The sequence below is a fragment of the Mesocricetus auratus genome, unplaced genomic scaffold (genome assembly GCF_017639785.1).
Source record: "Mesocricetus auratus isolate SY011 unplaced genomic scaffold, BCM_Maur_2.0 Super-Scaffold_100010, whole genome shotgun sequence".
Lineage (NCBI taxonomy): Eukaryota > Metazoa > Chordata > Mammalia > Rodentia > Cricetidae > Mesocricetus > Mesocricetus auratus.
In genome coordinates, this window is record NW_024429194.1 from 71,028,575 (window position 1) to 71,049,722 (window position 21,148).

The 21,148-nt window shown below is 39.6% G+C and overlaps 1 protein-coding gene across 2 annotated transcripts in view; it reads left to right on the top strand.

The window, feature by feature from the left end:
- The window catches only part of Pus7l (pseudouridine synthase 7 like), a 21,691-nt gene extending 1,093 nt beyond the window's left edge, over nucleotides 1-20,598 (top strand). For both annotated transcript variants that reach the window (XM_040753922.1, XM_040753923.1), the window contains exons 2-9: nucleotides 2,254-3,178; nucleotides 4,773-4,932; nucleotides 8,455-8,647; nucleotides 11,772-11,870; nucleotides 13,830-13,911; nucleotides 14,976-15,253; nucleotides 17,140-17,193; nucleotides 19,376-20,598. In XM_040753922.1, coding sequence (XP_040609856.1) covers nucleotides 2,254-3,178; nucleotides 4,773-4,932; nucleotides 8,455-8,647; nucleotides 11,772-11,870; nucleotides 13,830-13,911; nucleotides 14,976-15,253; nucleotides 17,140-17,193; nucleotides 19,376-19,699 — 2,115 coding nt within the window. In that variant the 3' untranslated portion in view covers nucleotides 19,700-20,598. The remainder of the gene's footprint in view (nucleotides 1-2,253; nucleotides 3,179-4,772; nucleotides 4,933-8,454; nucleotides 8,648-11,771; nucleotides 11,871-13,829; nucleotides 13,912-14,975; nucleotides 15,254-17,139; nucleotides 17,194-19,375) is intronic.
- Nucleotides 20,599-21,148: the final 550 nt, after the last annotated feature.

Here is a 21,148-nt window from a genome sequence, read left to right on the forward strand (position 1 = left end):
CGTCCTAAATGTAGGCTAATCAGTAGTGAGCAAGGTACAATTCCTGCTCACGTGGAATTGACACTAAACTGAGGAAGGTGAACAGTAAACAATAAAACATTTTCCATATAGAAAATTACATCAGGTTTTTGTGAAAGAAAATGCCATTCAGGTTCCCACAGATCAGGTTATTAGATCAGTGAAAACCTCTGAGAAAGTGAATCCTAAAAGATTGAGCAGGAAGTTACTACAAAGGTAGTGAGGACAGCCAGTTTAACCGTGGGTGCAGGTACATCATACTGCAGAACAGACAGGATACAAAATCTTAGGCTAGATAGTTTAGGCTTTGTTGTAAATGTAATAAGAGGGTTTTAAACCCTTGCGGTGTGGGTTACCTTTTAATACAGTATTTTTGGTGGTACACATAGTAGATAAAAGTTGACTGAACAGAAAGAGTAAAGAGGCTGCCATAATGCCTAAGAATTTGGGAGTTGGAGCTGTTGAAGAATGGCAAAATAGGTTTGATCAGAGTCTTAGGTCTTTTTATTGATGTGAAAAAAAAAACACTATGACAATGGCAACTTACAAGGAAAACAGTTGAGGGTCCTCACTTACAGTTCAGACGTTTGAGTCCATTATCATCATGGCATGGTGGCAGGCAGGCAGATGTGGTGCTGGAGCAGCGCCCTGCATCTTACAGGCAAAAGGAAGTCAACCAACAGTCAGACTGAGGGAGGCTTGAGCAAAAGAGACCTCAAAGTCCGCCCCACTTCCTCCAACAAGGCCACACCTCCTAAAGTGCCACTCCCTTTGGGAACCAGATTTCTATAGGTGGTGATGTTTTTTGGTGATGGGAAAAAAGACTGACCATAAGAGTAGATGGCTGGGATGGAGTGGGGCCGTGGCTGGGATGGAGTGGGGTGGTGGCTGAGGAAGAGAGGGAGTATGGGATGGAGCTAGAAACATGATCCACATGGGTGACTCAGAGGTTCTGTGCAAGAGGATGGAAGTCTCAATGGAGGAGTTATCAGGGAGGATGTGGGGACATGGTAAAGGCTGGGACACAGTCTGCAAAGGAACCAAGGCAGAACGGAAAAGAACCTGTTTGGAAAGAAAAAAAAATAGGTCATGTTTCTAACCTTCAGATTCTAAGATATGTAGGTTGAAAGAAAAAAATGTGCCCCCCAGAGGGAAGGAAGAAGAGAAATCTGTAGGATTCAATTGGGGCATGGAATGGAGGGGACTGCAGGGAATTTAAAAATTAAGAAAAGTAAATGTGAAAATGAGAACAGAGAATTCACTGTGATTTGTACACGGCCCAATGGAAAGAACCGAGAGGGGCGGGGGTTAAGTAGTTTAGACAAAGATGACAAATACAAGAGCCAGTAGTGAAGCTGCTTCCCACCGCTCCATGTGTATGTGATAGTGGTATGGGGACTGCGGGGTTCCTTGTAGAATTGCTCTTGTGTCCCGCTCCAAGAAAACTCTATAAGGATTTCTTTACTCTGGTGCCAGTGACTGGGTACAAATTTCCTCTCATCAGCTTGAGAATTCTGAATCTTTCCTGTAGGGAATTTAGAGAAAGCTGAAGGACCAGGACTGACTTAAGCCTACCTTTAAGTGTACAGAGAACTTCTCACACCTATTTACTGTAGACTTTTCTTCCTTATGATCTAACTTGCAATGTATAAAAATATCACCACAGTGTCTCTGGGATTAGAACCAGATCTTGAGACCTATTCTTTCTTTTCAGATGAACTTGAAATTGACCCACTTTATGTTTTTTTTTGAAAGTTAAACCTTTTAAGTACATTTTTTAAAATTTTGTTATGTGTGTTTGTGTGTATATACACATGTGAACCCCAGGTGTGCCTGGTGCAGCAGAGGTCAGAAAAGAGCAGCAGATCCCCTGTCACTGGAGTTAGGGATGGTTGTGAGCTGCTAGGTGGGTGCTGAGAACTGAACTGGAGTCCTCTGGAAGAACAAGTTTGATTGACTGCTGAGCCATTTCTCCAGCTCAAAATTGAGCCATTTTAATTCTGCATAATAGAAGCGTGGATTGAATGGGAAATCAAGATACAAACCACTACTTTGGCTACAGATAGTTGGCCTGTTAACTCTGCTTGCTATATGATAGTAGGATACTTCCTTAAAGAAGTTATTAGTGCCTTTTAGGGAACACAGAATTAAGAGGAAGACAGCTGAATGAATCTTGCAAACGAATTTCATTCTTACCTGTGTTTCTGGTAGCTGACTGTTTTGTCTCTTTTGTAGGCACTGTTTAGAATGGACGAGGACGCGGATAGTGGAATCAGGTTTAGTTCCTTATGTTTCATTAATGATCATGTTGGATTTCAGGGCACTATAAAAACCTTCCCAAGTGACTTTGTTGTCACTGAGATTGATGAACAGGGACAACTGGTCAGCAAGGCCACTAATGAATCTGTTTATGAAATCAGTAAAACACAATCCGAGCCAAGTCATTTGGTCAAAAAGCCAAAGCTAAATATTCAAGATGTACCCTTAGACCATGAAGGTGATGAAGAAGCCGCTAATTCAACTGGGTACTCTGATGGTGATGAGAGTCATCGATCTGGCTCAGACAAAGAAGACAGTGTCAGTGGTGTGACTTCTAAATGTGAAAAAGAAAACATTGACTTACTAAGTTCACTTCTAGATGGAAAAACTCATACATTGCTGGAGCAGTTTGCCTGTGACATCAAAGGGATGTGGAATTCAAAATCCGAGTTAATTGAACCATCTCTGGAACTCTCTCTAGGTAGGATCCTTGACAAAAGCCAAAGGGCTGTTTTACACAGTGCTGTTAGGCAGAAATTTCCTTTTTTGATAACTGTAGGAAAAAGCAGCGAAGTCATTGTAAAACCAAATCCTGAGTATAAAGAACTCTGCCATTTGGTATCTGAAGAAGAAGCGCTTGGTTTTTTCAAATATTTGGATGCAAAGAAAGACAATTCCAAGTTTACCTTTAAACCCGATACAAACAAAGACCACAGGAAAGCTGTGCACCATTTTCTCAACAAGAAGTTTGGAAACCTTGTGGAAACCAAGTCTTTTTCTGAGCTGAGCCACAGTGCTGGGAGTGCAAACACAGCCATAACAGTGAGGTTCCGGGAAAAAGCACATAAGCATGGGAAGAGAGCTCGTCGTGAGTGTGAGGGAACAAAAGCTGTATATACAGGTAATTTTGTAAATCATCATTTCTCGCATACATTTTGTGAAAGGTGAGTAATTTGGATAAGTAGGCCTGGTCATAGAGCTATTGTAAAGAATATATGGACTGATTATTTGGGAAGGAGAAAGCCTTGCAAATTATGCTAAATGTGAAAGTTAATGACTTAAGTATGAATAGTAAAGACATTTACAGCTAACAGCCACATATGCATAAAGTTGAAGCAATTGTTTTGTATTTGAGTGGTTTCTAGAGTATTTTTGTTTTCAGAATAATCTTACCTATAATTAAGTATTTGGAGATAAGATGGACATACAGTCATCCTTGGGAAAGGACAAGAATAATCTCTGTAGCAAGATGGGGGCCTGCACACTTGGCTGGCTCATCAGGCTTCCCGTATATGCATTGTTACTACTCAGCAGTGCTGTAAAAACAGGTTTCTGAGTCTTGTTCCAGTCTCAGATTCAGAAGGGTTAGAGTGGAATTCCCTCAGTTCCCCCCAGAAGCATTTTCTGCTGATTTGGCAGTACAGAATGTATTTTGAGAATTGCTGCTTTGGAGGCTACTAGGACATCCTAGGCTGGATGGAGCCTATGAAATGTCAGAGTACAAGTCTAGTGCTAATTCTTCTAAATACCTTACTTGAATGATAGAAAGTGTTTCCGATGGTCATGCCTTACACATTCATTTAGCAGGCATTTAACAGCATGCAGACATGCATGTGGCACGGGAAAAGGACCGTGTGACATGGGGACTCTGGTCTAAGTAAGAGGTTTGAGTTTGGTGTGATGTGGGTTTGATTTTACATTGCATTAATTCACAGTGACAGGGGTGAAATTTCCTTTGCATTGCCTAGGATTGAACTAAAGACCTTGTGTATGCAAGGCTTGCCCTCTAACCCTAGGCTACACCCCTAGCTGTTGCTTTTCTTGAGGCACAATCACACATAGCAGAGGCTGATCCCATACTCGAGCTTCTTAAGTGCTGGGACCACAGGCATGTTTAAACCCTTTGGACTTAGGAAATCTTTCATATATTTAAAGCTTAGCATCCACAAATATAAATGTGGGGAAAGCCATTCTATGGATAAGTTCATCTATTTTGAAGGAAAAGTAAATATAGGTTTACATATAGGAAGAGAACTGCTGCCCTGTGGTTTAAGTATCTTTAGGGCTTCTAACTTTTTATATTAATTGAAATAGTATCAGTAGTTTGGGATAATGAATCAAGACATGGGAATATTTTCATATATTGAGTCTAAATTAGTTTCACTGAAGTTAGAGTTAATGGTTCACCAAGAGGACTGAAGACTGAATAGAAATGTGACAAATCAGTAGTATTATATGTTGAAATTTAGGATATATGAATGAAAATAGTCCCCATGGAAACTGGAAGGTGGTCCTATAAGTGCAGGAAAAGGCTGTGAATTTTTAATGTATGCATTTAACAAGCCAACAGTGACAGCTGAGATCTGTGATGCTAGTTTTATGTTTTCATTAAAACACACTTCACTTTAGATTCATTATCCTAACTTGTTAGTTTTGTGAAGAATGTAATTATGGATGGCATCTTCTTTTTGTAATCTAGGATTATTTTGTTTCAGCTTTTACCCTACAGAAGGAAAATCTGGAGATGTTTGAAGCAATTGGTGTTTTAGCCATCAAGCTTGGTGTCATACCTTCAGATTTCAGTTACGCCGGCCTTAAAGACAAGAAAGCAATCACCTATCAATCGATGGTTGTCAGAAAAGTGACTCCACAGAGGTAATATGGTATTGCTTTCTAGTAAAGCATAAAGTTAAAATGCAAAATAAGATGGGAACCAGCTTATCCTTAATATCAATATTAACTAACTGATTATATACCAAAAAGCACATTCTACATTAATAAAATAGTTGTCTTCAGTGTATGCGTAAATGTGCATTGAATATATATGAAATTTGGGGCTGGTGAGATGGCTCAGGGGTTAAAAGCATTTCCTCTTCTCCCAGATGACCCAGGTTTGGTTCCCAGCACCCATGACGGGAGGTTTACAACTACCTGTAGTCTACCCCAAGGGATCCAGTGTCCTCTTCTGGTCTTTCCTGGCCCCTTGCACAAGACACCCACACAAACACACACACATAAATCAAAGAAAAAATCTTACAGAAAATAGGAAATTTGGGAATAGAAATTGACAAGTGATAGATTTCAAGTTGTCTCAATTGTTATAAACATCTGATACTATGTTCAAATATGCACTTGCATTCAGAAAAGCATAATTGAAGACACATAAAATTTATAAATCTCTTTCTTAATTATTATAGTGCTTTAATAATAAGCCCACACTTAAAATGCATTCTTTTTTTCCTTTTTTAAACTTATTTTTTACATTCCAATCCAGTTCCCCCTCCCTCCTTTCCTCCCACTGCCTTTACTTCCCTCTCCTTCCATCTGCTCCACAGAGAGGGTAAGGACTCCCCTAGGAAGTCTACTAAGTCTGTCCCATCATCTAGTTGAGGCAAGACCAAGGCACCTCTCCAACACCCCCACACCCCTGTGTCTAGGCTGGGCAAGGTATCTCTCCATATAGAATGGGCTCCACTTTGTCAGTTTGTACATTAGTGTTAGGTCTTGGACCCACTGCCAGTGGCCTCATAATATTGTCCCAGTCACACCATTGTCACCTATATTAAGAGAGTCTAGTTCGGTCTTATGCAGATTTCTCATTTGTCAGACCTGAGTCAGTGATCTCTCACTAGCTCAGGTCAGTAGATTTCCCCGTCATGGTCTTGACTCCTTTGTTCATGTTATCTCTCCTCCCTCACTTTGATTGTACTCCAGGAGCTTGGCCCATTGGTTAGTTGTGGATTTCTGCATCTGCTTCCATCTGTTTCTGGAAGAGGGTTCTAGCTTCTCTGGGGTTGTGGATTATAGGCTGGATATCTTTTATTTTATGTCTGGTATCCACTTATGAGTGAGTACACACTGTATTTGTCTTTCTGGTTTTGGGTTACCTCACTCAGGATGGTTTTTTTTTTCTAGTTCTGCCCATCTGCTTGTGAATTTTAGGATGTCATTGTTTCTTAACGCTGAGTAGTAAGTACTCCATTGTGTAAACATGCCACATTTTCTTTAACCATTCTTCAATTGAGGGGCATCTAGACTGTTTTCAAGATCTGGCTATTACAAATAATGTTGCTATGAACATAGTTGAGCAAATGTCCTTGTGGTGTGAATGTGCTTCCTTTGGGTATATGTCCAATAGTGGTATTGCAGGGTCTTGAGGTAGGTTGATCCCTAATTTTCTGAGAAATTGCCATACTGATTTCCACAGTTTCTGTACAAGTTTGTACTCCCACCAACAATGGAAGAGTGTTCCTCTTTCTCCATATCCTCTCTAGCATAAGCTGTCATTGGTGTTTTTGATTTTAGCCATTTTGATTGGTGTAAGATGGAATCTCAAAGTGGTTTTGATTTGTATTTCCCTGATGACTAAGGATGATGAGCATTTCCTTAAGTGTCTTTCAGCCATTTGAGACTGTTCTATTGAAAATTCTCTATTTTTTATTGGATTATTTGGTAGTTTGATGTCTAGTTTCTTGAGTTCTTTGTGTATTTTGGAGATCAGCCCTTTGTCAGATGTGGGGTTGGTGAAGATCTTTTCCCATTCTGTAGGGAGCCGTTTTGTCTTGTTGACCGTGTTCTTTGCTTTGAAGAAACTTCTCAATTTCATGAGGTCCCATCTATTAATTGTTGCTCTCAAAGTCTGTGCTACTGGTGTTCTATTTAGGACATGGTCTCCTGTGCCTAAAAAATGCATTCTTATTAAATAGAATACATAGTACTCAAATTTTACCTCTCAGAGCAATGAAGTTTTAGCAATAATTTTGCCATTTAAAAGAAACAATGTCTTCTTCAGATTTAGAAAATAGAAAAAGAACAGTTCATGAATGCCTGCACTGCTGAGAAATAACTACAGTAAACACTTGATTTTCAAGATGTTTTTCAGAGTGCACATATCACAGACATGAAAATTGCACTACTTGTGTAATTTAAGTATTTGTAATAAAATAATGAGAGTTTTTGCTGGGAGTTTCAAAATAATTTTCGTAAAAGACTTAACAGGTCCCAGGACAGTTAGAACTGTTTCACAGAGAAACCCAGTCTTGAAAACTAAACAAACAACCCCCCCAAACAAAAAAAATGGATTTTATTCAGTTTTTCACTGTAAATGATACTGTGTACTTAATATTCTGCAACTTTTGGATGCTTTCCTTAAACTTGCCCAAGCTGAGTTGTGCATCAGAACTACTCCTAATTGGATGTGCCATTCATGTTTTAGTACTTAATTATAACCTAAGCCTACAATATTTGCAAGGAGATTCTTTTAAGGCCTATATAAAACCTTAAAAAGGTGATCTTGGATGATAGGAATTCAGATATCGTACTGTTAAGACAAAGGCTAATTTTTAACAACCAAAGGCAACCATAAACAGTATTAGTTCCTAGGAAGAGAAGAGAGATGACCTTGATTTGGCCCATGGGTGTGGGATTTTAAGTACCTTTAAATAATAGTATCTAGTGGATCTGGAAATCAAGAAATTTTTTAGAAGGACAACAAGCAGTCTACCAAATAAAATAGGCAACTTTTATGGAACTGAAAAAAGGAATAAAGAAAAATTGATACTCTTTTTTTTTTTAACATGATCCTGAAATCTGGTTTTATAAAGTTGGCAGAGAACTGAACATATGAGTAAGGAAGTATGCAGAGCAGCATCACTGATGCTGGTGGGTTCTCTTCTTCGGTGATGTTGGGAGAGACACTGAGAAGGAAAGGGACAAGTTAGGGCAGGATGGCCATTGGGAGGCTCTGCCCCTGCAGCTGAGGAGAAGGCAGATGGCTGATACACCTGCTCATGTTGCCAAACTAGCCCTCTGAGTCTAGTCCTGTAATAGTGAATATTTAGTGTATATTCAATAGTGTTAATTTATAATTTCACCAAAACGTTTTACATATTTATTTAACGTACATGGATGTTTTGCCTGCATATATGTCTATATGTCACTGGGAGCCTATAGAAGCCAGAAGAGGATGTTGGAACCCCTGTGCCTGGGTGCTGGGAATTGAACCTGGGTCCTCTGGAAGAGCATCCAGTACTCTTAACCACTGAGTCATTTCTCCAGCCTCCCATCATTCTTATATTTTGAAAGGAGTTCCCTGGCAACCATCATTTTAAAGTTTGTACTAAATATATGATTTCTTTAGATCAAGATTTAACCAATTATATGATTTATCACTTCTAGGTTGAAAGATATTGAGGAAGAAATTAAAAAGAAGAGAATGAATGTATTTAATATTCGATCTGTAGGTGATTCTCTCAGACTTGGCCAACTTAAGGGAAATCACTTTGAAATTGTCATCAGGAATCTAAAAAATCAAACAAATGATTCTGCAAGCCTAAGTGAGAGAATTTTGGAGGCAATACAAAATGTTAAGGTAAGAAAATACAATTTTGAAATTGTATTACAGGAAAATCTCTGTAATCCTCTCAGATTAAAAATGATTGTTTCTGTAACATATATATGTTATATATATAATTTCTAAAATGATAATTGGTTTTATTGTAAAAGAAAACATAAACATAAATTAAAAGAGACTGTTGTAGAATATTACTTTAACTATGTAAAGATGTGTTACATTTGTTTATATTGCAGAATATTACTATGTAAAGGTATGTTACATTTGTTTATATGGCACTTGTTTTTTTTTTTGTTTTTTTTTGTTTTTTTTTGTTTGTTTGTTTTTTTTCGAGACAGGGTTTCTCTGTGGCTTTGGAGGCTGTCCTGGAACTCACTTGGTAGTCCAGGCTGGTCTCGAACTCACAGAGATCTGCCTGCCTCTGCCTCCCGAGTGCTGGGATTAAAGGCGTGCGCCACCAACGCCCGGCTGGCACTTGTTTAACTATGTAAAGATGGGTTACATTTGTTTCACCTTGCCTGCATAAAGGACCTGATTGGTTTAATAAAATGCTGAATGGCTGGGAGCTAGGCAGAAGATTGATAGATGGGGCTGGTGGGCAGAGAGAATAAGGAGGAGTAGAAATCTAGGCACTGAAGGGAGATACCTGGGACAAGCTAGCTAGGGAGCCACCAGCCAGGCAGACACAGAGGGAACAGGAAAAGTAGGACGTGTACAAGGAAAGAAAGGTAAAAAGTCCTGAGGCAAAACATAGATGAAGAGAAACAGGTTAAGTTACGTTATAAGAGCTGGTGGGACAAGCCTAAGCTAAGACTGAGCATTCATAATAATAAGTCTACATATCTTGATTTGGGAATTGGTTGGTGGTTCAAGAGAAAGCCTGCTGCAGGTGTATACTGCTTGATCCCCAGAAGAGGCTCTCTGAAACAAGTTGTCTAGCGTCTTCCCTCAGGAGTGTGTGCTAGCATAAATAAGGCTCACACTGTGGCTCCTTTGTAGCGATTCTCTAGAGAAATCTTGGGTAAATAGTTACCTTACTTTTTAGAGTTGTGCACATCTTTTTAATCATAAACATTTTATTTTTTTACTTAAATTTTTTATTCTTTGAAACTAAAACATAATTACATTGTCTTCCTCCTTCCCGCCCTTCCATTTTTACCAACCCCTACTTGCTGTCTCTCAAATTCATGGCCTCTATTTCCTTAATTTTTGTTACCTGTGTTTGTAAAGACTGAGTACATCTCTTAAATTTTAAGTAATACTTGTTAGGCATTTGAATGTGCACACACAATCATAACCTCAGTGTTATTTCTCCATAGGGCTCCATAATAAATGTTCTTGGCTTTGTGGGCCTATGGTTCCTGTTGCAGTCAGCTGCCCTTGTGTAGAAATGGCCACTACAGATCTTGAAAGTCAGCACTTTGACTTGTATGTAATACTTCTTGGGTTGTATACTCCATGTATGGTCTGTTTTTCATGACTGACCTACCTAAAAATTCTACCTTTTTTTTCCTTTTGAAAACTTACTAAAATAAACCTTTAAAAATGGAAGGGATTTCTGTAAACACAGGTAGACAGCATTTATGACCAGGTCTGCTTTGGTAGTCAAGAAAATACATTGTCTGTTGACAAGGTCCCATTAGAAACTATATTAGCTTTAGACAGCTCTTTTAAATTTCTTATTTATTTAGGAGTGTGTATGTACATGGTTACGTATGTGTGGTTGTGTCTGTGTTAGTATATGTACGTGTGTGAGTGCATGTGTGTCTGTGTGTGTTATTGTGTGTGAGTGTGTCTGTGTATGAGTGCATGTGTGTCTGTGTATATGTGTGTGAGTGTGTGGGTGTGTCTGTATGTATATGAGTGTGTATGTGAGTACATGTGTGAGTGCACGTTTATGTGTGTCTGTGTGCATATGTGCGGAGGGCAGCTTTTAGGAGTCAGTTTTCTCTTTCCACTGTGGCTTCCAGGGACCAAACCAGGTCATCAGGCATGCCTGGGGAGTTCCTTGCCTACCATACCATTTTGACAGACAATAGACTTTAAAAGTCTCTTTATGAGAAATGAAGTTGAGTAGCTTGAATAATAAGGGTTCCTTGAAGGTTTCTTTTAGAGAGAGCTCTGGTTATAAACTTTCAGTTATGTTTAATAATTTGAAGGGATAATTATTCCAGTCATCCTAAGCTTTCCAAACACTGTTTTTATACAACTTTGAAATAACTTTTAAAGAGCTGAGATTTAATATGGGGCGTACTCACTTTATCTGCAGCTGGTTTTGTGCTGTACTGCTAACAACTTACCTTAACGTCTTTTATTGACAAGCCTTGAGTTGGTGCTGTCTTGGTTATCAGTTGAGTGACTGTTTATTTCTCTCATAAACTGTGTAGAGGAATCATAATTTTCAAGAAAGCCCCTGGGCTCATGGCCATACATGTGCTCTCTCTGTCTGTTTCACACAGACCAATTTTAATTGCATATTTCTTCTGAGTAATATGACGTTTTTGAAGTATGGCATCCAGAGGTGACGTCATTCCTCCTGGGGAAGTAAGAGAGAGGAACCATGGTGAAGGAAAGGATAAGTGAATACTATGAAGGAACAAAGCTGTGGGGTGGGGAAAGAAATCTTCGCCTCCTTGTTCTTCTCCCTCCCTCCCCCGCAGAAGAATCTCAATACAAGAAAGAGCTTGAGAGGGGAGGATACGTAGGTTTAATGTGCACCTTATCCCAGTACACCCCACCTCTCTTGGCTTAACTCTTCAGGTCACATGTGCCAGGGACCCCTCCCTGTTGTGAACAAAGACTGTTTTAAAGCTTTGGTCTTCATTGGCCTCACGTGGTAAATTTTGGGTTAGTTGGTTTTCCCAGACAGGGTCTCCCAGCCTAGGCGGGTCTTGACTTTCAGCCCTGTCTGTCCCTTGCTCTCCCCTTCACACACTGCCCCCTGAGGGTTTTCAGGCTGATTTAAATCTACCCCATTCTCCTTCTGGTGTGTAATTGCTCAGCGTTTCTCAGGCCATTTGGCCCCTCTCTATTATTGGTGGTTACCGGATTTGTCAATTAAATATGAAGAGAAATGTTTGATTATACTTTGGCATACTAGTTTTAGGAAGTTCTAATTTATTACATTCTGTTACGTTCATAGACTAAAGGGTTTGTGAATTACTATGGACCGCAGAGGTTTGGGAAAGGAAGGAAAATTCAAACAGACCAGATTGGATTGGCTTTACTGAAGAATGAAATGGTATGAGTTTTCAAAACTATAACCTTAACTCTTGTACTTATTGTATAAGCTCATTGCATACCTAATGGTGGCATATAACTGCATGTGTGTGCATGTTCATACACTCTCATACACACCACACATCCTGTTTTTTTCCTATGAAAGCCAATTTTATCTTTATTTATGTTTTTTTAAAAACAACCTTTTTTAAAGCTTTATGTACCAATCCCAGTTCCCCCTCCCTCCTTTCCTCCTACTCCTCCCACCTTCCCTCACCATCCCCCCCCCTTGACTCCGCAGAGAGGGTGAGACCTCCCTTGGGGAGTCAACAAGAGTAGTCTGTCACTTCACAGCTGAGGCAGGGTGCAGGCCCTCCCACTCTGTGTCTAGGCTGAGCAAAGTATCCCCATTGGGAGTGAGCTCCCAAAAGCCAGTTCACATGCGTCATGTTTTATATCATATGACAGCTACTGGATTCACATTATAAGGAGGTCAACTATATACAGTGGCTGTGCGTTTAGCTTTTATTTGAGATGACATAGACTTGACCAACGATTCCTTGACTATAACTGAATAAAAGATCCACTGATCGAGTAACCTGCAGCTCCACAGACCAGGCAAAGTGATAGACCTTTAGCTGAGTTCGGCTCATATAACTAGACCCGGTAGATAGAGGGGAGGACTGTGCCATGTGTGGGTACCAAGAGAGGATATCATGAGCACTAACTTGGAGGCCAGTTCCTGACGCTGGCGTGCCACAGCTTCTTTCTTTGCTTAAAGCACTCCCTCCCTAATCTTTCCATTTTGTACCCTACATGTCCACTGATTTGTGATTTGGGACTTCTTATCTTGATATGTTATGATTCTCTTGTTGAAATTGCTCAGTCTTTTCCAGTAGATGGCGCTCTGCCTGTCACACCCCACACAGTCTCCTGTAGCTGTGCTAATACAGCAACCTGAGGGAGAAAGAGGAAGCTAATGCAGGAACTGGAGGCAGGGACCTGGAAGCAAGAACAGAAGCAGAAGCCATGGAGGAGTCCTGAATACTGACTTGTTCCCATGGCTTGGTTCCTTCTTTCTTTCTTTAATAGAATGGAGATCCACCTCCCCACAGTGAGATGGACCCTCCCACATCAATCATTAATCAAGACAATACTCTACAAACTTTTCCACAGGCCAATCTGATGGGGACATTTTCTTAACTAGCCGCCCTCTTCCCAGGTGACCTTGGCATGTGTTAAGTTGACAGAAAGTCAACCGCCACAGATGTATTAACTTTTTATGAATATTTATTTGGATAAATATTGTAGAAGATGATGAAATGAAAATTAGGATGAATGAATTATTTTAAGTTGCTTTCATACTATGAACTACATACTCAGAAATAAATCCCAGTGATAAAATAACACGAATTAAGTGGATTTCTTTTTTAAATTAAAAAGAAACATCTTATATGTGTATGGTTTAAAATAAACTATTAAAATGTTAAGTAAAATATTAAAGTAGACACTTTATTATATTTTGCCAATGTGGAGGTCAGAGGACTTGTCCAAGTCATCTCTCTCTCACCACGTGGGTCCTGAGACTGAACTTAGTGGCAAACTCCTTTAAATACCAAGCCATCGTGTTGGCCCTAACTTATTTTTTAAGAACCAAAATTTTAAAGAACTTGAGACTATAAGTGAAGCTAATGGCTTGGTAGTTCTGATTCCTTTGCTGTTTTTATCATGTGTTGGCTGAATAAAGAATGATAGAAATGAAATGCTTGAGGAGGGGGCCTTTCCAGTAGAATGTTTCATTGTAATACTTTTAGTTTGTATGGGAGGGTTATCTCTATATGTGAAACCGGTTAAGTGTTGAAACCTTAAGGAAGAAATTGGAGCAACATTTTCCACCCTTTCCAGATGCCCAAGAATTTTACATCTTTTAAAAAAAGTAATTTGCCATTTAAAAAACCGTTTACTTGATTAATTTTTCAAGGTGAAGGCCATAAAATTATTTCTTACACCAGAAGATGTGGATGATCCTGTAAATAAAGCAAAGAAATACTTTCTTCAAACTGGTATGTAAGTTTCTCTATTGATCTATAATAATACAGACACAGATAAAAACACCCTACATGGGCTTTTCCTTAAGATGCATACAATAAGACATAGCAGAAGTAGCTGTTAGGCTGAAGAAACAAATGGGTAATAGTTTGCATTTTGAATAATTTGACTGCCTGACACAGGTACTTCATTTTGGGCTGCTTGCTTGGACTTTTGTCTACCCTAACTGTGCTTTGGGGATAAGGAGAGGCAGGAAGTATTTCCTTCGTTTCTCCTTCCTGACGTTCCACTCCACATTGCTGCTGATGGTAGAAGGGCCTTACCAACCAGTGAAGCCTCTGTCTGAGTAGAGTTCATCTGTGATATCAAGTCCTTTAGGGAATGTTTCCAAGAGGCTGTCGTGTATTCCCGACTCCCTTCTGAAACTTGAGTTTGATGTATTGTTTGCAGGTGCACTAAAGAAACCCGATTTTGATCTGAGTGTGGCGGCAGATAAGCTGTGGCTTTGCTCTCAGTGTATGATTTGTTTTTCTTGTGGAGTCTGAGGAGATAATCCCCATGTTAGTCATTCTGAAGTCTTAGTGCGTCCAAGAAGCACCTAGCACCATAAGCATCATTGGAGCTGAGCAATACACATTTCGAAACCCATTAGCTAGGCTAGAGATGGCTATGGTTTCTTCATCTGCCATTCTACTCTACGTCCATAACAGTTCTTCAGAAACGCCAATGCCCCTCCAGCTTGCCAGCTTATTTAGTACCTGGTGATTAGTTCTTTTTGTTAGGCAGTCTCCTGAATTAGATTAACTCTGTTCTGAGGAAAGGGGTCTGGTCTGGCCAGCCATTCCTAATGCTAGGCCTACTTGTTTCTTATTTTTTATTTTTTAAAGAAAATAAAAGTTTAAAAAAAACGCGAACAAACCCCAAAACAAGCAAGCTTTTAAAAGTATAGTTGGGCTAAACCAGTTGTGTTCAGGGTCTCCACAAAATGAGTGCCTCTCATCCAGACTGCTTGAAAAAGACGTCCCCCAAGTCGCTTTGCAGTGGAGGTGCCTACCAGCTGATTTGTTCTCCATTTCAGAGGACGCCAAAGGCACGCTCTCACTGATGCCCGAGTTCCGAGTTCGAGAGCGGGCGCTGTTGGAGTCGCTGCATCGCTTTGGCATAACAGCGGAAGGCTGCACCCAAGCCTGGTTCTCTTTTCCTCATTCCATGCGCATATTCTACATCCACGCCTACAGCAGCAAGATTTGGAATGAGGCAGCGTCTTACAGACTTGCAGCCTATGGGTCCAGAGTAGTGGAAGGGGACCTGATCTGCTTGGATGAAGACATTGACGAGCATGTCTCAAGCAGTAAAGTGAGTGTCTGTCCATCAAAGAGGTGACTTGCCACACCAGAGACTGTAATTGCAAGACACCTGGGTTTTGGGAACACTTGTGTTTGCTTTATCAATAAAAACTGGGAGTCAAGATATCGGGGGTAAGAACCTGAATGGTCAGTGAAGGAGCAGAGCAGCCACCGGTGACCTCCTGTCTCTTCCATTCCTCCATCCAAAAGGCTGAGAACCTCTTTCAGCCCCGCCTTGCTGTCTCCCACAGTCCTCCAAAACCTCTGGTTAATTTTGGTCAGCTCTGACTCCAAGCAGCTTTATTGTTAGAACACAGTCATGATATCACACAACCATCTCTGGCTTTGCTTTACATGTTGCTAAGTGAAGAAATGGTACAGAATGATATGTGGAAAAGCTCCCTCTAAAGAGCACAGTCCCCAAAACAAACAAACCTGTGTGTGTAATGCACCGGACATGTTAGGCTGCCCTCTTAAAAACAAGCCTCAAACCACCGGAACTGGCGAGTCTGAAGACCCCAGCTAGGTGCTTTCCCTTGCCTCCTCCTTGTGTCCTCCAGCTTTCTCCCTGTTCTCCCCTAAATGTCCACAGAAAGTGACCTTTATTTGTCTATAATGCTGAGGAAAGACAGGTGTAAGAGAAGCACAGCTTAAAAGAAAAAAAAAAGGAAAGTTCCGTAATGTTATGAAGATATGGGATGCTATGTTTCTTTGCTATACATGTGACTTTATGACATTTATATTAATGAAGTTATGTCATGACTATTTTATGAAACTTGCTTTTTCCATTTCTTCCCTGTCCACCAGGCGTTTTTCTCTCGATAGGTTTGAACTAATTAGTGAAGCTGAATTCCATGAGTCTGGTGAGAGTTCACATAATGGTGTAAAACAAAGGAACAAAGAGTTTCTCTCTCTAACATTATCTTAAGTCAATTATAACAGGGTTAAAACCAAGGACAAGACCCTGAGTGGTGCTTCATGCTATACGTGGCAAATGGTTGGATTTTAGGGGAGTAAAGGATTTCAGAGGTCTGGTCCTTGAACTCCTATTCTATAGGAGTGAGAACTAAGGCTGAGATGGGAAAGGAAAAATTCATAATCATCTATTTAATGCACCTAAAAAGTCTCCTCTGGAGGAACCCCAGGGTAAATCTGGGAATCAGCCAGTAGAGAGAGGTACATCATGGCCCAGCCCTTCAAAACTAGAGGAAAGATAGACTAAGCTATGCATAGACAAAGCTTTACTTAAATCAACGATGGACTCCACATGTATGAATTAAAGCTAATTGGTTTCAGGTAATAGAAATCTCCCTCAAACTAATTAAGAGAAAATCCAGCAGGAATTTATTGGCCCTATGCCTGAAAACCCATGGTTTATCCTGGCACAGCTGCATCTCCAAGCCTGTCCTCCACAAGAGCAGTGCTCCCAACAGCTGAGCATCTCTCCAGCTGAGGGCTGTATATTCTGTGATGTTGTGCAGCAAAGTTTCTCAAACTTAATTACCACACAGCTCTTTATTTCTTCCTTTTTGGCCTCAGATGCCAAATAAATACCCACAAACCCCGTGGCTGAATAAAATGTCATTGTGTTTGCTGGGGACAGGGACGGTTGAAGGTCGGGGCTGGCTATACAGAAGCAGACAAATATTCGGTTTGGCATTGTTTGTTGGTGACTGAGGAAAGTGTCACCTCAAGGCAGCCATTGTTGCTGCCTTCCTGCTTCAGTAGTATGTGGTTAAAGCAGAAAAAATTGGTCTGTTTTTTATGTAGTGGCTCATGGAGACAGGTTATTATAAAAAGATTGTTTGAACCTATGTATATTCAGTGTATAAATCGGAGTTAGGAAACACCGAACACTTGGAAAACACTCATTTCCATCCTATTTTATGAAACTAGGTTCATCTGGTGACCAAAGAGGAGGAATCAGCTAACACATATGCAATACACCAGGTAAGTTTGATTAAAAGTTACTGTCACATAGATTTAAGTAAGCATTGTCCCCTAAAGACAAATCCTCCCTTCCTAGAGAACTTTTAAATTGTTATATTTTATATCCTAGCAATTTATGCTTCTTTACTGCATCTATTCTTCTATTAAACTTGTTATGCTATAATCTAAACCCTAATCATTTGTGCTTCCTTTTGATAAATATAATCATATGACCACTGAAAAATTTAACATTAAGCAGAATAGTTTCATGTCTCTCTCAGATTTCCCAATGTTCATATCTCCCTCCAATGTTTCCCAGTGTTTGACCTCCACATTAATCCTATTTCGAGGGTTGCATTGATCCTATTTCATGGGAAACACTGAATTATTTCTATCATTGTGATTTTATGTTTGAAAAAAATGTTACATAAATAGACTCACACAGGATCTTTCTATATTCCAGATTTTTAGACCTTGGGTTGTGATCCCATGACTGAATGTGGGGGTTGTGAAAATTTTTTATAGCAGTACAAGTATCTGAATGCATAGTGACAGAAAATTGATAATCAAATGCATAATGGACCCAAGGTATTTCTAGAAGAATTCACCAGTGTTGTGTCATTTGGTTTCACTGAAGACTTGATCCTGGTTTTGCCCTGTGTGTACCATCCTGCCTAGCACTATAGATGATGGTGGTGATGATACCGGTTGATGATGATGATGAATGATGGTGATTGATGATGATGACAAATGATGGTGATGATGATGGTGGTGATGATGATTTATGATGGTGATGATGATGGTTAGTGATGGTGATGATGATGATTGATGATAGGGATGGTGATGATGGTGATGCCTGAAACACCTCAGCTCAGATTCCACACTATTACATATTAGTAATTGAAGCTTTTACTGTACATACAAAGTTTTCTATTCTTAAACAAATGTAATGGCTTACTTCTGGAAAACAAAAACTTAATATTTTCCTACCATCATTCATTAGTATGTGAATATTAATATATGCTTGGGCTGTGTTGTGTTAGAAGACTTGATTTTAAAAATTACTGTTTTGGTTGCTAATCTGAGTGTCATAAAAAAGACAATTAAAAGAGTTTTGACTCGGGATTAGGACAGAATTTCCAACACTTGATGGAAAGGCTCTAAATATACTTTGCTATTTTGTGCTGTTGGTTTATGTGAAGCAGTACTCTTTGTGCCAAGGATTACAAAATCCAAATGTCTGTCAACTCTGAAAAACATAAAAATGCTTTACATCCTACAGTTTCAAATATCCAGGCAATATTTAATCCTTAATATGAGAATAAACAGGATATCATCTCATTGGTATGGAAGTTTGCTTTAATAATTTAATGATAATTAAATTGTCTTTAATGAATGTCAGAAGTATATATATATATAATAAATAATCATCTTGGAATAAATCTTTTATGATTTATTATCTTAATGTGTTTGGCTTTTCTGCCAATTTTATAGAGTTATATGCTTAGAATCATATACAATTTTCCTAGGTAATGTGGGTCTCAAGTAAATCAAGTTTCTGAAGTCTAGGCTGTAGTCCAGCCTGGATTCCAACACATACTCCTGCCTTAGCCTTCTGTGTCTGGCTTCTTTGAGATTCATTTATGTATTTGAGGACTCTGCCTGTTTTCCTAAATACCTTTTAATATTCAAGCACACTGTCTAGCAGTCAGCAAAGGAGAAGAACTCTACAGATCACAGATTTACTCATGCACATGCCGCTGGAAAAAAATATTTCCTGTCGATTGATAACTTTGTTGCTTTTTATTAAAAGGAATTTCAGATTGTCACCCAAAATAGTGGCTAGCAGTAGAGATAGTTTTGTGTGGCATAGAAGACTGCTTTAGGATTGCATGCTTTTGGAGATGGAGTCCTTACTGGATAATTAAATCAACCTTTATTTCTGAATTTTGGTTTGCCCCGTGACACCTGATATAATCTGATGGCCTTAACTCTCCCGAGTCTTTGGTTTTAGTTAGCTCTTTTCTTTACCAGATAACATTAAACGTATCCTATGTAGTATTCAAAATGTCTTAGGCCAACTGTCGTTTTTATAGCCTGACACTCTTTTTACAAATCTGGTCATAGTCATAAAGCTAAAATATGATGGCATATCTTTCTGAGAGCTAACCAGTGTTTTGTGGTTTCTCCCTGCCCTCCCCAGGTGGTTCTGCCAGTACTTGGATACAATGCTCAGTACCCAGAGAACAAAGTAGGACAGTGGTACCATGGAGTCCTCAGCAGGGATGGGCTGCAGGCCTGCAGGTTTAGAGTGCCTGCTCTGAAGCTGAATGTGCCGGGATGCTACAGGCACATCTTGAAATATCCCCACAATGTGTCATACCAACTAGTCCATCCTGACTCGGACGATAAAGTGGAAGGTTCCCAAGCTAATGATGCAGCCCCATCTCTGTCCATTTCCTTCGATCTCGATGCTTCATGTTATGCTACTGTTTGTCTGAGGGAAATGATGAAAGTTGATGTTTAAACCAATGCTTGTGATGTAGTCCCGTGTCTGCCATTCTGAAGAAAGGGTAGCTGCCGTTTCTAGGGTCTCTGCCTTGAGCTTCATGATTGCTGTTGCCTTCAATTTTCACAGTGTCCTGAGAGGTTTGAAATTTGATGAATTAAAGTAATTGTCAGTGTCTCAGTTTAAACTTTTCCACTAAAGTCCTGTGTTCAATCATAATAGTTGAGGATTCAAAGACCTAAGGCAGTGGTTCTCAAGCTTTGGGTCACGACCCCTTTGGTAACTATCTAAAAATATTTACATTATGATTCATAGCATTAGCAAAATTACAGTTATGAAGTAGCAATGAAAATAATTGTATGATTAGGGGTTAGAACAACGTGAGGAACTGTATAACAGGGTCGCAGCATCAGGAAGGCTGATAGCCACTGCTTTAAAGCTGTGTGACTGTAGTCTTTCCACGTGCCTCAGGGACTTTTGCTCCACTCACAACAGGTCCAGTCTTTAGAGCATTACTCTGGGCCCTGGCTGCTGTGGCTCACACTCAGGAGTGACATGTAGAGAGAGAACACCCTCTGTTCTCCTTAGAAAGGGAAAGCTAGGTGACATCGAGACCATGGTGACAGGCCAAGCAAAGTGCCATCCTTCCTGGTTTGGGGTGGCTTGTCACAAGAAACATGCAAGGGAACATCATCTGTTCTTACAGTAACTAACATATGACATCATCTCCGAGGAAGGCTGAAAGTTTTCATTAAACCTTCTCATACAAGCTTTGTACCTAATCCCTAACGTTTTGTTATGTTTTCTATTACCTAAACCTCAGACTTTATACTCAGGTCTACTCGCATCCCCTCTCCCACACATTGGATATGGTATTGATTCTTTTGGAAATAAAGACTGTAAGTTTCCTAAGTTAACACAGAATTGTCTCTGTGTTTTATGCTACAAAAAGAAAAGATTTTGTCCTTTTGGTAATCTTAATGTTTGATGGTTTGTTTTATTTGTCCCGCACCATAAATCATCTTAGCAGTGTTATGTCACTTAAATTTATGTAAAGAGGGATGATGTATTCATCAGGAAGACCTCCTGTTATCGCTTCTTTGTAATATTGTGATGAAAATTTGATACCCTTGTGGAATATTACAGACCAGCAATGAGGTGTTTTGTATGTCTGTGCTGGTCTGCCCATTTAGGTAATATTAGCACCAGGAAATAAAATCCAAAAGGAGGAAAATTTTTGAACAGAATATAATTTTTAATATCATGTTCCTCTATATATTATGGAGCAAATCAGAAGTCAGCTATAAATAACGTAAGAGTAAGATGAGTGGAATCAAGCTAATAGCAAACATGTGATGGGGGAAGTCCTTCTGTGTATATGTTTGCCTTATTGGTTGATTAAGTAAAGCACTGTTGGCCAATAGGGAAGCAAGATAGGTGGGGCTAGGAGTCTAGGAGAATTCTGGG